Source organism: Plenodomus lingam (genome assembly GCF_022343315.1).
Source record: "Plenodomus lingam strain CAN1 chromosome Unknown contig_18, whole genome shotgun sequence".
In the NCBI taxonomy this organism is placed as follows: Eukaryota; Fungi; Ascomycota; class Dothideomycetes; order Pleosporales; family Leptosphaeriaceae; genus Plenodomus; species Plenodomus lingam.
Window position 1 is genome coordinate 488,496 of NW_027093935.1, and position 16,105 is coordinate 504,600.

The 16,105-nt window shown below is 52.7% G+C and overlaps 9 protein-coding genes across 9 annotated transcripts; 7 read left to right on the forward strand and 2 right to left on the reverse strand.

The window, feature by feature from the left end:
- Positions 1-817: 817 nt before the first annotated feature.
- Positions 818-1,747, forward strand: IAQ61_003605 (uncharacterized protein; the record flags this gene model as incomplete). The annotated part of the gene is made up of 2 exons (XM_003837110.2): positions 818-1,492; positions 1,565-1,747. 2 exons carry the CDS (start codon positions 818-820, stop codon positions 1,745-1,747), a joined length of 858 nt encoding a protein of 285 aa, XP_003837158.2.
- Positions 1,748-1,889: 142 nt separating this feature from the next.
- On the reverse strand, positions 1,890-5,785 carry IAQ61_003606 (uncharacterized protein; the record flags this gene model as incomplete). Its single annotated transcript, XM_003837111.2, has 4 exons — positions 1,890-2,018; positions 2,138-2,303; positions 2,458-5,549; positions 5,597-5,785. Coding segments are annotated over 4 exons (3,576 nt in total), but the record flags the coding sequence as incomplete, so codon positions are not given.
- A 291-nt stretch (positions 5,786-6,076) lies between these two features.
- Positions 6,077-6,377, forward strand: IAQ61_003607 (uncharacterized protein; the record flags this gene model as incomplete). The annotated part of the gene is made up of 2 exons (XM_066096030.1): positions 6,077-6,079; positions 6,129-6,377. The coding sequence occupies 2 exons, from the start codon at positions 6,077-6,079 to the stop codon at positions 6,375-6,377; spliced, it is 252 nt and encodes an 83-aa protein (XP_065953906.1).
- A 298-nt stretch (positions 6,378-6,675) lies between these two features.
- Positions 6,676-7,068, forward strand: IAQ61_003608 (uncharacterized protein; the record flags this gene model as incomplete). Its single annotated transcript, XM_066096031.1, has 1 exon — positions 6,676-7,068. The coding sequence occupies one exon, from the start codon at positions 6,676-6,678 to the stop codon at positions 7,066-7,068; it is 393 nt and encodes a 130-aa protein (XP_065953907.1).
- Positions 7,069-7,091: 23 nt separating this feature from the next.
- IAQ61_003609 (uncharacterized protein) lies at positions 7,092-7,508 on the forward strand (the record flags this gene model as incomplete). The annotated part of the gene is made up of 2 exons (XM_066096032.1): positions 7,092-7,191; positions 7,267-7,508. The coding sequence occupies 2 exons, from the start codon at positions 7,092-7,094 to the stop codon at positions 7,506-7,508; spliced, it is 342 nt and encodes a 113-aa protein (XP_065953908.1).
- Positions 7,509-7,751, reverse strand: IAQ61_003610 (uncharacterized protein; the record flags this gene model as incomplete). The annotated part of the gene is made up of 1 exon (XM_066096033.1): positions 7,509-7,751. The coding sequence occupies one exon, from the start codon at positions 7,749-7,751 to the stop codon at positions 7,509-7,511; it is 243 nt and encodes an 80-aa protein (XP_065953909.1).
- An 883-nt stretch (positions 7,752-8,634) lies between these two features.
- Positions 8,635-9,546, forward strand: IAQ61_003611 (uncharacterized protein; the record flags this gene model as incomplete). The annotated part of the gene is made up of 2 exons (XM_003837113.2): positions 8,635-9,226; positions 9,293-9,546. 2 exons carry the CDS (start codon positions 8,635-8,637, stop codon positions 9,544-9,546), a joined length of 846 nt encoding a protein of 281 aa, XP_003837161.2.
- A 2,670-nt stretch (positions 9,547-12,216) lies between these two features.
- Positions 12,217-13,275, forward strand: IAQ61_003612 (uncharacterized protein; the record flags this gene model as incomplete). Its single annotated transcript, XM_003837115.1, has 1 exon — positions 12,217-13,275. The coding sequence occupies one exon, from the start codon at positions 12,217-12,219 to the stop codon at positions 13,273-13,275; it is 1,059 nt and encodes a 352-aa protein (XP_003837163.1).
- Positions 13,276-14,355: 1,080 nt separating this feature from the next.
- IAQ61_003613 (uncharacterized protein) lies at positions 14,356-15,937 on the forward strand (the record flags this gene model as incomplete). Its single annotated transcript, XM_066096034.1, has 3 exons — positions 14,356-14,448; positions 14,537-15,206; positions 15,303-15,937. The coding sequence occupies 3 exons, from the start codon at positions 14,356-14,358 to the stop codon at positions 15,935-15,937; spliced, it is 1,398 nt and encodes a 465-aa protein (XP_065953910.1).
- Positions 15,938-16,105: the final 168 nt, after the last annotated feature.

Here is a 16,105-nt window from a genome sequence, read left to right on the forward strand (position 1 = left end):
GCTGGTATGGTGTCTTGTGGCGTTTTTTGCGCGTGGTTGCTTGCCTTGCCCAGCCTTATTGCTGCGTTGGAAAAGATTCTTCTGGAGAGAGGGACAGAGGGGAGTCGAGCTGTGGAGGAGGAGTGAAGGAACTTGGGGCGATGGGTAACACTGTACTATATACAGTACAAGTGACGGGGACTTGTGCTGATAGATACAAGCAATGCTGCAGTTAGAGTAGGTAGATAGAGTAGGTCGAGTAAGTTAGAGCAGTTGACTTTGATTGATGGAGATGGAGATTGAGGGGAATCGCAGTCTCGAGGTAGAGGTAGATACTAATGTGCTACTTGTGCGTACAGTACATGGCAAGATGCACCCTCATCGATCTCAGCCTCATCAAGCATAGCATAGTATACATGTGCACCCCCTCCCCGCCCCCCCCTGGCCCGCATCCCGCTAGCCCCAGCCGTCACCGGAACATGTCGCAGCAACCGCCATCCTTTCCTCCTCCGCCGCGCCCGCCGCTCACTACACCTCTTCTCTCTTTCTCTTTCTTCTAGGCCTCTCTCCGCCTCCCCCACGCCGACGCCTCGCCACAGCTGCAAGAGAGCCCGCTTCTCCGCCTCGTGCCCCTCCCCCCCACTGGATTCTCCATTCTCAACCGGCGAGAGAGACAGGAGGAAGAGCAGGACAGGAAAACGACGCCCTTTAGCGGTGGCCGCGCGCATCCCACAGCCCAGCCACGCCCGCGTCTATAGCCTTCACTCCCCTCCCCTCCTCTCTCCCTGTCTCTCTCTTTCTCTCTCTGTCTCTCCCCCCCCCCCCTCAAAAAAGGAGTATGACCACGACGACGTATTGCCTGCATTCTCGGTCCGCCTCGCTCTCCTCGCCCTCACCCTCGTCTCCCCCACCGACACCCTACAACAAAAGGACCACGGCCACGGCCACGGCCACAACCACGACTACGCTCTCGCCCGTGACCACCCGATCAACAGCAGCGAGCGACCGCGGCGCCTTCACCCTCCGCCTGCCCATGTCTATCGAGCTCTCGATCGTGCCACGGGCGCATTGGCTGAGCCGCATGCGCTCCTGCCTGCGCCTGCTCATCATCGTGCTCAGCGGCGCCGTCGTATGCATGCTCATGCACTCGTTCGAAATCTACCGCGGCAACCGGTACATTGACCTGCGCAAAGGCGAGCTACCCATGGTATGGCCCGCACACACCAACCTCGCTCCCACCATCATCCTATTCGCCATTGCGGCCGCCAATTTCCTCGCCTCGGTCGCCATCCTGCTGCTGTCATTTAAACGCTCGTTTCGCCGCCCGTTTCGCTCGAGAGATGTATACCGCATTGTGGCGGGCAGCTTTGGCGTCATCATGTGGATTACGGCCTTGGTCGTCTTCCATCTGTTGGACAAGGCGAGCAAGGCTAGTCTGGGCCGGTACTCGTGCGAGCACCAGCATATGCTCAGCAACGGGCGTTATCAGTACCGCGCCGTTTGCGAGGAGCAGGTCAGTTCACCCCTTTCCTCCATACACGCACACAATTCGAACATGGATACTAACACACCAATCTCCACACAGGGCGTAGCCTTTTACACAGCCATGGGCGCCGCAACCGCCGAAATCCTCACACTCATCACCCTCGCCATCTCGGCCATTCAAGCCGCAAAACACAATGAGCTGGCGACACCCACCATACAGATTCGCGAGAAGAATAATTCCATCAGCTCGGGCTCGCAGTTTCAAAAGCCTTTGAATCGATAATGTGGAGAGGGAGAGGGAGAGCGGGGGTTTGACTTGAATGGATAGTAATGGTTACATGTACATACAGGCATGCATGAACTTGAACTCGAGTCTCTTTTGGTGTTGATTTGTTTGTTCGTCCTTGCTCCAACTCGGACTTTACCTACAATACGGCCACCCCCACTGCCTCCACCGCCCCCTTTAGGCTCTTACTCGGCACACTCCAATCATACCTCTTCAGCCCCTCCTCGCCCGTAACCAACCACAATGTTTCCGCCGCCGTGATACGCACCTAATAGACGTGTCAGCTCCTCTCTGCCACTGCCACCCATTGCACCTCTTCCACACCAAAGAACCCCGACAGCCAAAGAACAAAGCAAGGCAAGGCAAACAAGAACAAAACACACATACCTTGGGAAAAGGATGCACAAGCATACCCACCACCTTCCTCAGCGTATCCTGCCGCGTCGCCGGCACACCTGCAAGACCACGGTACATGTCGAGTGCGAGATGCAATTTCTGCATGTTTGAGGATTTGAAGTGGGATTTTTGGGTGAGGGAGAGGAGGGTGCGGAAGCTGGGGGTTTTAGTATGGGTGGGGGGAGAGAAGGGGTAGGGGAGGTGATGGAAGGGAGGAAGGAAGGGGGGAAGGGGGGAGTCGAGAAGGAATAATGGGGATGGGATGGACGTGGGAAAAGGGGAGGGAGGGAGGAGATGGGTGTACAACCGACCTAAAGGATGACGTGTCTTGCAGGCGCTCGAGGACTTGCATGTCGAATAAAAAGGCCAAGACTTCGAGTAAAGGAAGGAGCACTCTATCGTTATCGAGGTTTGATTTGAGCAGGCTAGTCAGACAGCTAGCAAAGTCGAGGAGAGAGAAGTTCGAGGTCGAAGTATTTCCAGTACTCGAGGTAGGTAGGGTGTCGATAAAGTCCAGAAGCGCGATGCGAGCATGCTGGACCACGGACTCGGAGCCCATGCCCGCAGAATTGACGTAGCCTGTGCTGATTGCTTCTCTGATTCGAGCATTCCTGGCGCGCTTTAGGGACTGGAGCGCGGCTAGGAAGTAGGCTGGGGATGAGACGTCGTCGGTGGGGAGTTTGGTGTTGGCATTGCTTGTACTCTGTGGACCATGCTGGAGAACGTGGGCAGCGGTGACGCGCATCTTGTCCAGTTTCTCGAGTGAGAGTCGTAGGACATTTGCATAGATCTTGTGACCCCATTCACTTTCCTCGTCCTGCAGTCTCCCAGATGTCCAAGCGCAGCGGACAGTGTTGAGTGCCTCGAGACGTACAAGCGAGCCGACGTCTCCACGCTCCGTGATAGTGTAGTCGTTGAGAGCGACATGGAGGGCACTGCCGATTTGTGCTTCTGCGTCCATGGCTATGTAGGTAGACGCGCAAGACCTTGCGGCAAGACTGCCGCTCAACAGAGTGCCCAATGCCCGCAGGGCTACTGTTCGAGCTTCAACAGCAACTGCAGCTGTGCATCTAAACGTCAGTATCTTGACAATCCGATTTCCTAGCGCGGCTCGTGCAGTGTTATTTCCCCAGCTGGCAAGGGTACCGTATGAAGCACCAAGGGCAACTGCCTGACCCGAACATCGACGACCGTTGTACGAGGCCTCATTTTCCAGAATGTTCAGCCACGCAGCTATAACACCTTCAGGGTCAGCGGTCTCTAGCGTAGAGAGTAGTTGTAGAATAGACGGCGTCGCGTCGGAAATTGCGTCTAGTACAGGTTCCTCATTGCGTCCGAGACTGAGGTTGAGCAATCGTGTGATCTGTTGTGCTGGGATCTTTTCCGGCCGCAACTCTTGTGGTAGCTTCACAGTCATAGCGGCGAGGGCTCCGATCAAGTTGCAGATTGACGATGCTGTGAACCCAGGTCGCAACGTTGGTGACATGAATGCTTTCTCGTCGAAATTGAGCTCGCTTTCAAACAGCTTCCAAAGTTCTAACAGACTACAACAAGATTCCTTCCAATGGTCGGCGCTTACCAACGAATTGGCAGATCTGGCGAGCGCTGCAAGAGCGGATACGAGACCCTGTCGCTCCTCCACTTCTCGTGGTCGCAAAGCAGTAAGCCTGGCTTTGATTTCATTCGACATCCGTTGAATTGAGCTTGGAGACTGTGAGGCAGATAGGAGACCTACAGCTTTCGCGGCAAAGAGCCGTGAATCTGCATCCAGAGATCCCGTCCCTCTCCAGTCCATCAGGCTCTCAAAGAGTGCTTCCCAGTACAGGGCCTGTAGTTCTCCGGCCATGACAGCCACTTCACACATGGCCCTCTGCCTCAAGCCGACCGCGTGGAAGTCGACAATTTGAACCAGCGGTATACCTTCCTCGATCGTGTTGGGATGACGACCGATAAGTTCCTGGAGAGCAGCTGAGGAGCCTCTTCTGATGTTCCCGGCTGGATCCAGACATGCGGAAATCACGAGCTCGATGGCGAGCACCTGCGGCACGTGTAGCGATGTTCTGTGTTCTGAGGCTCGGATCGCTGTAATATCTACTGCGAGAAGATCTGCTGTGGAGTAGCGCCTGGAAAGAGCCCAGATCCCGAAACAGGCTGCATCGCGTACATTTGTACCAATAGAACCACCAGTGGGCGATCGCTGCTCGAAGCCAAGAGACAGCAATAATGCATTGAGGACATCAGGAAGATGGCTATTGGATATTGCTTTCCGGTACAAGAGCTGGGACAGCGTCAAGGTCAGTCCGTGCCATTGTAATGAGTTAACGCTATTTAAGTTGCGCTTCGAGCCCTGCCAGTATACGTTCTCGGTCAATGAGCCAAGGATCGCTTCTACCACTTCCCCAGCCATCTCCGCATCAAGCTTGAGTGTGATGATGCTGAGTGCTTTGCTTGCACCATATCTCACTGGTGTATCACCGTCTGCCAAAGCTTCCAGTAGGAACTCAATGACTTCTTCGAGAGCTGACGTTGGATCAAGGCCAGAAGGTGGTGTTGTCGCTTGCAGGCAGTGGATCACAATTGTTCGTAATGTCTTGATGATAAGCTTGCGTGCCACAGCAGAAGATTTGACGAACTCGAGACCAGGCGTATCCAGGATCCTCCGGCACGACTGATATATCGCAGCGAGATTAGGTCCGATTTCCTCATTGGTGGCAGAAGCGACGAGCCCAGATAAGAACGACAGTACACCCAGACACTGATGGATATCGGTGTGCTCCTCCGATATCTTTGAGAAGAAGGATAGGGACCACTCAACCATTGTGTGCAGCAATCCAAGCTCCTGCATATCTGGACGTACGCAAAGCCTCACGAGGAGATTTGCAGCGGCGCTCCGCTCCTTGGACGCGGATTGAAGACGATCAAGACATATGGTGAGTACTCGAAGACTGATACCAGGACTCTCGACCGGAAGCTGTATTCCAAGCGCCTCTGACGTAGCTGCTGAGGATTCGAGAGCAGACATGGAGTCGAGAGGAAACGGGGCTAGAAGAAGGTGGGAAAGCCATAGCAACAGAATATGGCGTTCAACCCACGGCCTTATAGATGGTTGACCTATTCCTTTCTCTTCTTCTGCTTGAGGCCCTTGGAAGGTCTCCAAGTGATTGAGGATAGGCTCCAGATATCGGGGCTCATTGTTAAAGAAACCTTTGATGACCTTCTCGCCTCTGACTTTGCAGAAAACATTCAGTATACAACAGATAGCATGCGTGAGAGGTACAAAGCCCTTTTTAGGAGCATCCTTGATCGTTACTTGGATTGCTTCGAGGAAGGCGTCGACCAATGGTGGGATGAAAGATTTCAAGTGAGTATCTAGGATCTGTGGATCTTCTTGAAAGGGTTCAATCTATTGCTGTAAGCTTACAGTACAGTCTAGGCATGCCCATTTCCTACCAGATCACAAGCCTTGTGCATGTCACCTTCTCGAACGTGCTGGCGCACTTGAGCTGCCACTGAGCCATGCTTACGTTTCCTTAGTAAGCGCGGTAACAGTTGCCGAAAGTCTGAGAGTAATGACGCAGATGCTCGCTGCAACTTGAGGTCGTCATCATCGCCGGCGCTCATGTTGAAAAAACGAAGGGCCTGTTTGGATCTGACAGTAGTGGTGATGGTGACTGTGCAGTAATGGAGGCAGGCGTGCGAGTCATGCAGTCACACTTTGACGCGTGAATCCTAGTCAGCCCCGCGACGCGCTCTGCCCAAGTACTGTCATGATCCTGGGTTGAAGGAAGCAACACAATCGACAACAACATAGAGCAAAATGTCCGAGGTCCAGTACAAAGATTATCTTGCAGCGAGGATACTTGTCGAGCAGAAACCCGTGACCTACCGGCTGCTGAGTCGGGCTGTCAAGACGAATGTGAACACAGCCAAATGGTAGCTATTCAGGTTCAAAGACACCATCATACAGCTGACCCAATGCAGGATGCTTTTCGACTTTCACCAGAAGCAAAATGCGAAGAAGCCCAATTCTGTACACGCAACCTACCTTGTCAGCGGCACGAAGCGAAGGACCGAACAACTCAATGGTTGTAATGGGCACACTGGGGACGATGTTGACATGCGCAGCTCACCCTTCATGAGTTCCATGCCTGAGGCCGCAGAGCCAGCTGTCGAGTCTACAAAGAAGCTCAGCATCGTGCTGGTGCGTGAAGAAGAATTGGAGAGTGGGTAATCTATAAATTTAAGCATGCGCTGGCTAATTGCCGGTGTAGAAACTCGCGCTGAGTTCGACAACGAGACGTCTATACATATTTATAGCTTACAGTCCGGTCCAATAGAGGTACTGCTTCCAGTGAGGTCACGGATGAACCAGGCTTACTGAATGCCCCCAGAATTTAGGTATTCTTTCGACTTGCAACCACGAAATTACCACGGAGCATCCAGACGAAGACCCTATGCAGCGGTGGAGGTTATATGGGTCTATCCACAACCCCTATATACAGGTATTTCTTCTTCCATCTGTCTATAACATGATTTGTCTAATCAATGTACAGCGAAGAACTGCCAAATACGCACCCCCAGCCCCAACCGCAACTGCAAAGTCGACCGTTAAACCTGCCGCAAAGACTACACCAATGACAAGTGCAAAATCGAAAGAGACGGTTGTCCCAGTTCGTCGAGGTAGTGCTTCGGAAGACAACAACTCTGGTCAGTCAACATCTCATCCCTCTACGGATTCGAATACAGTCAAGAGGTCGGATTCCAAGCCGGGCATGATGAAGGACAAGTCGGCAGGTGATATATTCAAGTCTTTCGCAAAGGCAAAGGGGAAGCCCAAGGAGACAGCGAAATCCAGAGAGTCTACGCCAGCTCCGATTGAAGATGGTATGCCCCTAGTTTCGCATCCAGCAACTGAAGGCTAATTACAACAGATGCTATGCAAGGCATGTCGGAAGACGAAGGAGACCCTGATGATGAGCCAGAAGTTAAAGTTGATGAAGAGAAGAATGAAGCTGCCCGCAAAGCTCGCGAAGAAAGAGCCGAACGTTTGCGAAAGATGATGGAGGACGATGGTGAGCCGATACTGCAATGATAATGTACCACACCCTAACTTTCCCCAGACGAAGATATGCCAGATGCGCCAGCTGCGCCAGCTACGGTCGAGCCCCAGGCTGAAGCCACACCGACTGACACTGCCGACACGCCGGACGCCTCACAGTCAGCTACCGCGGCGCCACCTGCGAGTACGACTCAGAATGGTCGAAGACGTGGCCGCAGACGCGTCATGAAACAGAAAAAGGTCAAAGATGAAGATGGCTACCTGGGTGAGTGGTCTTTGATTCGCGTTTTCTGGCTACGCTGATTATTTCGAAGTGACCATAGAGGAGACTGTCTGGGAATCCTTCTCGGAAGACGAGCCGGAGCCCAAGAAACAGAAGCCCGCACCAGCTAAGCCTTCCAGTTCGGCAAAGGGGAAACCAGCTGGCAAGAAGGGCCAGGGGAGCATCGCGAGTTTCTTCAAGAAGGCTTGAGCGCCAGTGACTACGTCGTGGCAAGAATAGACTTCCCGCGATTGTACAGCAATCCAAAACGCACGTATGACCATTGCGCGCCGGGTGGCTCCGCTCCCACTACACATGTACATAGATTTTAGGCGGTGGCTTCATGCCCACAATTCCCAGATAACCACGTCTTTCTAGAAAGGCAGCGCATGCGCGGGAGACCAAAAAGCAAACCCTTTCTCCACCTTTACTCATTTCCCACGAAGCGAGTGTCGTTCAAGTCGCCGACGTGTGTCACTTGAAATGGCTGCATCGAAGTTACACGGGGTGACACACAGATCTTGACTTGCCAAACGGTTCGGCGGTAATGTGCGATTGATTGTACGACGTGGCTGGCATGTGCTAGGAAGAGTAAGAGTACCTGGACTATTCGCAAGTTGTTGAGATGGGCCAGACTGGATGGGTCTATTGTGGAGAATTAGGTGGACTTGTATAGGGATTACTTGTTTCTAGCCAACGGTTATGCTTTTCATTTGGGGGGGGGGGGGCAAGGTGGAGTGATGGAGTGCGTGATTGCGTTGCACTTGTGCGCCAAAGTTCCCCGCAAGACTTCCGAAAGACCGGCGAACGATGATCAGGAATCTAGCATGGATTCACGACCCATTACAATGCAGGTGAAGTATCAGCACATTTCAGATTCCGCCAAAGAAAGACCCCCATCAGTACGATGTCAAAATAAGAGCTGTCCGATGCGAGGAATTGGGCTAACTTGTTCTGATGATCAAATCGCACTATTGTGGAGGTGATGCTTTGGTTACATGACGACATCACTTTCCATCCATCAGAAGCCCCCAATTCACTACACTTTCCTAATTGCCTAGCCATCAATCATACTTACCAACTCTACCACTCACCCAATCTCAAAACAAAACAGCCATCATAGCTTCACGAACAGCGACCGGCCGCCTCTCGCGCTTCCTACGCACCATGTCGTCCACCGCACCCGAAGCGTCCGTCCTACCGCCTGCACCATGGAGGAAGCAGTTCCACGAAGACCTCTCCAAGATGAAATCACCAGAGTTTGTACTAGGCACACTGGATTCGGCGCCCCCGGGCGCGCCCGTACCTTTTGTTCCGCGCGTGCGATTCTGCATCTTCCGTGGCTTCTGGGCCGAGTTGCCGGAGAACAAGCACAATGATGCGGAGCGCAACCCTCGGGTGTACGAGAGCGATTGTCCTACCTTTACGACGGATGTGCGCATGGAGAAGGTCAGGCAGATTTTTGCGACGAGTGCGGGGCATGCGGAGAGTGAAGGTCAGGTTCAGGGTAGTGGTGGGGGTGGTCCTGTTGAGGCGGTGTATTGGATCTCAGAGGCTGGGACGCAGTGGAGGATTAAAGGGCGGGCTTTTGTTGTTGCGGATGATATTGAAGGCGATGGGGAGAGTAGTGGAGTGAGGACGGTGAAGAGCGAGGTGGGGAAGAGGATGAGGCATCTTTCAGAGGGTGGGCAGGAGCAGGATTGGAGCTGGCAGAAGGAGCTGACTGGCTTCTTTGGCAACCAATCTCCAGGCATCAAAGGTATACTACCCATGGAGTGTTTGTTTTTTTTCCTTGGGTGATGCGTTACATGCTGACATGCTGCAGGATCTTTCAAGAACCCACCTCCAGGACAGGCCGTTGACAAACCTTATGATGAGAAGAACCTCAAGCTGGGAACAAAGGCGAATGATCTCCACGACTCTGTTGCACGCAAAAACTTCCGACTGGTCATCATCGTGCCCGATCAAGTCGAGATGACCGATCTCAGCGACCCGGCAAAGGGAAGAAGATATCGATACACATTTGATGACTCTACGCCAGGAAAGGCTACCTGGAAGACCGAAGAACTATGGCCGTGACATGTTTGTGCTGTGCATAGACTTGGTAGATGAACTTGATTCCAACTTGCAACTCTCTTCCCAACCCCTGCTGCCTGCTCTTTTGCGCAACAAGCTTTTCAACCGATGTAAGCAAGCAAAAGGATTCCCAAAACGTACTACACGTCACAAAACGTTGATCAAGTCGACCGATTACCACAAACTCTTTGTGACATGGAAAGACCTGGATGGTGTGACACGTTTCTCGCAGCGCTCACACCTTGCAGCGCAGCTGCTCGCTAGACGTTGTGCGTGCACTGTTCAAACCTTTCCCACTCCACTCTCTCCTTCTCTCCCCATAAGTTGGTTCAGGTCGGCGAGTCGTCCCCAGGCCTACTCTGCGCAAGCCAACCAAACAGCATCCGGTAAAATTCTGCGCAGCACCAACAATTAAAAAAAAAACGTGCATTTGATAGTTCAAACTACAGTGTGAAGAAAATGAATTTATACAATGCGCGCACAGCCGCGGCGAAAGCAAACAGCTAGAGAGATTGGATGCGATTGTGGAGTAGCAGGTAGATTGATGCTTTTGAAACACAATGGCGAGGTTTCGTGGTGTGTAGGTTAGGTGCTTTGCCTATCCTGTCTCTCGTTGCTCGAGGCGGACTTGGTTCCAGAATAGGAAAACGGTATGCTTTGGACGGAGGGCACGACAGTGTTGCTGCTGGGATTGTCTGACACGGTTTTGGGGGGGGAGTGTGTTCCCAGGCGGGTAATTGGAGGCATTGTGGAGCGGTGGACGTGTCAGTGCTTGGTTACGAGCAGGGGGGCTGGATCGGTCGGGTGTGGCTGCAGAGTGCTTGGTTGCTAGAGGTGAAGAGGGTAGGGAGAGGTTGTGGTTTTGGAGTCAAGGTGTAGAGGTTGCAAGTGCCGATGAAGCCGGTGGGTACTTGAGTTGCTACTCTAGAGTAGTTGAGTTGTTGTTGGACGAATGCTAGTAGGTTGTGGTATGGGAAGGGTGTGCAAAAGGCAGTGTGTCCGGCCGGATGCTTCGTTGAGTGGTTCTCATTCCACTCAAGCGACTACTTGATGAAGTTTGCGACATACTCCAGGGGGGGGGTTTGTACTCGATTTCTTGGATTTGTCAAACACAGTATACTACTCACTATACAGATTCAACAAATCTGCCATGATCATGTGTTGTTCCCCCCTCCGTCTGTAACGGGTGAGGCGCGCACTACGACGACGGCAAGTCAACGCCGTGTATGCTTACTATTGATTGGAGAATAGCCGCCAAACGAGAGACGGCCAGGCGCGCGGTGAAGATGACGGGACAGGATTGCGGCGTGGTTAGAGAGGGGATCGATGGAATTGGTGGGATCACCGGGCTGCGGTGAGAGGATGCATTCATCAATGGGCCTTGGTGTCAATCTCCCAACGAGGTGAGAGGATGCATTCATCAATGGGCCTTGGTGTCAATCTCCCAACGAGGTGAGAGGATGCATTCATCAATGGGCCTTGGTGTCAATCTCCCAACGAGGTGAGAGGATGCATTCATCAATGGGCCTTGGTGTCAATCTCCCAACGAGGTGAGAGGATGCATACATCAATGGGCCTTGGTGTCAATCTCCCAACGAGGTGTATACTGCATCGAGACAACGTAAAGAACAGTCGAGGCATCCAGGTCCCCCCTTGCCCCGCTCCCCAAGTCAGGCGCAGGGAGCTGCTATGCTGAGCTAAGATGATCGTCCTTGATGCATTTGCATTGGTAGCGTGGTGTTCTCTCCACGGCGTGCAGAGAGGAGCTGGATGCAGATGGATGGATGGATGGATCATGGAGGAGGGTGGAGAGCATCAGAACAGCGACAAGCGAGGAGACACACGCGAGAACCACGCCCGTGCCAGGCAGGCCCTGGGCCAGTATACCGGGTAGTAAGATGAGAATGGGAATGAGGAGGCATTTGGTCGTGTCTTGTCATCAAAGTCGCCCCCGGCCTTGTTCGATCAGCGCCAAGAGTAGGCCCCCGTCTCTCTCGAACCACGCCCTTGGTGCTTCCATTCTCCCCCCGACCGCTGATGGATGCTGGATTTCCTTTGATCCTACTCTTCCCCCCGTCCCCTCTTCCATGCAATGCGAATGCGAATGCCGTGGGCCTGTTGTACAACCGTAGTCCCGCTTGCATATGTCGGTAGCCAGACGGAGTGCAGACTGGCAATCGCACCTTCGTATCAGGAGCAGACCACAGTGTCTGTCCATCGGCCGCATCTAATAGTAGTCCCTAGTCTACTCCAAGAGTAAGAGTCCAAGAGTGTCTGCCTTGCCCCTGCCTGCCAGCCCGCCTCCGCTCATACATACCTACATACATACAATACAGCATACTTGCGTACTAACGTCGCCTTAAGAGGCTCGTTCGTGCCCCCTCCCCCCATCAGATCCGCTCTCCCTTTACACCATTTCCGTCTACCACCTTCGCCTCACGCCTCACGCCTCACGCCTCACGCCTCACGCCCCACGCCTGAACCTTCGACAGCACACCACAACTCTCTCCTTCTGGACCCTTCGCTTTGCAATTGCTCGCTGGCCGATTTGCCCTTTGACCTGCCCCGCGCGCGCGCATTGGTGCTGCTGCCCGCTCCCGCTCCCGCCAACCGCCGCATCGCGTTACCGCCTCCCTCTCCACCCACCGGTCCCAGGAACGACATCCATCGACCATGTCGGACATTGCCAAGTCATTCACATTTCTGCAGGACAACATCCCACAATGGCTGCAAGACATCGCTCGGGTGGAGGAGAAGGTCGCAGCCATGCAAGAGGAAGTCACAAACATCGCAGTCTCACGGTCGCCCTTTGCGAAGAGCACGTCGGATTCGGTAGAGACGATGCGAACGGGGAAGATGGATGCCATTGCAGAGGAAGCTGTGCCGACAACGGGCGCTCACCCCGACCCGCTTGGAAGCCGCAAGAGGAAGACGGCCTCCGTTCTATCCGCTCGCATCTCAGGCCCTTCGCGGTATCGGCCACGCACAATGGTGGTCGTTAGCTACGACGGAGACATGCAGAAGTCGCTCGAGCTGCTTGTACGCGCAATTGGTGTTGGCCGCAACCTGCTCCGCAAGGCCCGGATGGAGGCCAAGATGAACGAATTGGCGGCCCTGACCGGCTCGAGCGAGGACGAAGACGACAACGTTGGCCACAGCGAAGAGGAGGAACTCGTATCCAGGTCTAGCTATCGGCCACGCATGTCGTCGATGCGTGCCCGGGCGGCTGCAAGGACAAGTGGCCGGCTGGGTGTCGCCAATGGCACAAACACTCCCATCGCCCTCTTTGAAACAACAGACAAGAGACTGGAACAGGCACAAGAGCTCTGCGAGAAGGCAGCACATCTCACCCTAAGGGAAGGGGACTGTCGAAAAGAATTGGCCCAAGTTCGCAAACACTTCGGCGATGTACTACACACTGCTGAAACAGAAGTGGTCAAGTGCAATGCACAAAAGTCTCACGACACCCCAGAACTCCAACAACACGAAACCTCCGACACATCGATCGCCTCGCTCGAAACACCACCCAACGACCATTACCCACAGCCCTCGTTGCCGACGCTGGTGACGGAGCCCCAGCCAAAGGTACCGCTGCTAGCAGGCATGACGCCCACAGCACAAGAGCCCAAGATTGTCGACATGGAGGTCGATGATGCTGATGACGACGACGACGACGTCGACTTTGTAATGCCTCCCGTTCGGCTGACATCGCGGATGCATGCCCGAGCATAGTCATGCCATGCCCCATCCCATCTTGTTTGATTTGCCTTTTAGCGTTTCCTCTGTCCCCATTCATTGGCGTATCGAATCCATGTCACGATCAAGCAATAAGGCTGGTTGAACTATTTTGACATGACACTTGTCGCTCACTTTGTGCATTTTGTAGCGATTGAGGGAGTCCATTGTCCTTGTATCCGTCTTGCTGCACGGCTGCCTTGAGCGAACATCATCATCTCCTTGCGAATCTTTGAAACTTGAAAAATATTACTTTATTGCTGTGGTTCTGGAGACTGAGCATACTGGGACAATATACAACCTCGTTGTCTTTGTTAATGACGGTGGGCGCTTGCTCGTATTGACTGGTGTGTTGTGTGATACCGTGCCTGACTACTTTTTGCATCCAAAGGTACTTGCTGACAACAATCACAACCCACCCTTTTTGGTAATGTTTCTTGCATCTAAAGGTACTTGCTAATAATAATTATAACCTACCCTTTTTAGTAATATTTCTTGCATCTAAAGGTACTTGCTAACAACAATCACAACCCACCCTTTTTAATACTATTTCTTGCATCCAAAGGTACTTGCTGACAACAATCACAACCCACCCTTTTTGGTAATGTTTCTTGCGATAGCTCACGCATTGCCGGCACTTGTACATCGCGAATCAGTTCTCTGATGCTGTTCACCATGAGCAGTCCCGTTCCTTCCCTCACCCGCCAGCAAGTCATGTGAGTGCGTGTTGGAAGCAAGAGCGGCCTGTACCGCGTGCCTTCCCCACGATAGCAGCGTTGCAGAATTAAACCGCATTGTACGCGTCAAGCTTCTTCCTTGATACCAATTCCTCGTCGTTGAGATATGGAGTGATTCCTTTGAGCTCGTTGCTTCGTCAGTTTCAAATTCCCACATCAGTCTTCACGCGATATAATGGCGAATTCTCCCTCGTTATCCGCCTCATCTGCTACCGTGAGCGCTTATCCGTTCGGAGATGATGGACGGGGGGCTGCAGGTGGCGCTGTAATCGATATGTATGGGTTTGAAGATTGGAGCGTTGGCTGATTACTGTAGGGAGATGACGGTATGGCGCGTGAGATGGAAGCACACCGGCAAGACGAGGAGAATGAAATTCAAGGCTTCAGTAAAGCTGTGATTGACGTAGAGGTTGTGTCTGAAAGCAATGAGACTGTAAGTGTTGGTACTCTGACTCGCTCCATCTCCTTGCAGTCAATGCAAATTCATGTCAAGTGGGTACACTGACGTTTATGTCACAAAGTTAGATTCTCTGCCTCCATCTTCAGTGCCGAAATTGTTCTACTCGTTACGAAAGCGTGGATCTAGGGGAAAAAATCTAGCTTATGATCTCAAGTATCATCCCATGGACGATTGTATGAGACCGTCGCAGGCAGCCAAACGCCGTTTAGCTCAGGGAGAGCAGTTACCGAGTTCTGATGACTCGATCGATTGTTTCCCGGTGTCTATCGATAAAGATACCCAGCGTTCAAGTGATGATAGTGTTGAAGAAGACGGCGCCCAAAAGGGGGTGACTCAGCACCAGCACGCCAAGAAAGGCAAGAGGCGTCTTCGAGAAAGATCCCGATCATCGTCACTGCCCATTCGGCGGTCTTCTCGCAGAGTGCCTGGCGAGAAAAAGGTATATGACATGAGCGTGCATCCTCAGGATGAGGCACTTGAGCTATTGAGTTTTGATGAGGAGGAAGTGGCAGCATCATCTTCCAAGCGAAGAAGAACGAATCCGAAAGAAAGTATTTCAGACGCTAGTGAGCCGATGGAACAGGATACTAGGAGGAACCGCTCCAAGCAAATCATGAACTCGAGTGACTTGGGGGGGACTGCCTTCGGGGAGGAGGAGGATCTTACCACGGGCGGAGACAGCATCAATGTAATCACGCATATGAGTCCAACACATGATCTGCAGACAGATTGTATGTATGCGTCTCTCATCCCGTCTGCCCCTTTGGACACCCCTGCTTGGCTGGCATGGTAACCACAAGCTCGGCCAGTATACTAACCATTGACAGACACATGTGAAAGATTGACATCACCTACGCCATCGGTCTCTACGCCTCCCCTGCACAGCATACGTCGTAAGAGGTCACTCGATGTCTGGAAGCCGTTTCCCGGTGCCCGATCTTTCCACCACGATCGAGATTCCTGGCCGTTCATACGGGGCCAGTCCTTTGACATTTGGACGGAGCAGGCGGAAGACGAGGTCGCAAAAGAGGCACTTGTGACGCTTCCTCTGGAATTTGAACACGATGACAAAGAGAATCAGCTCGAAAATACCGATCAACAGACTTCTGACCCACTCGACGGTATCGCCGTCATCCCAGCCTCGCAGTATAGACAATCTGATGAGGATATAGTGGACGCGCAAAACAACCGACTTGTCTCGGAAGCCTTGTATGATGAGAGTGGGATCGACTTTGATGCTTATGGACTTGACAGTACAGACGGTGCTAATGACGAAGTCGCGTCTTGTCAGCGAGAACTAGGTGCCAATGAGGACATTATGCGTCTCCTTGCAAGTGGTGCTCATTTGCCTCGAGCACCAAGGGCTCGAAGTCACAAGAAATTACCCTCTGAAGAAGCTACAACAATAGGAACGGCAATGGCGGATGTATCTCTCCGTCACAAAGGTTGGCTTGCTATGTAACAGTAGCAACGGCAAACTTCGAATATAGCCTCTGTAGCATCAGCTGTGTTTGAACAAAATGCCGCATTGAAAAGATCTGCTAGATGGTGTATTAGAAATCAAAAGTGAAGCATGTAATCCGACATGTTGCAATCTGAAATACATTCCATGATACAATGCATCCAGATA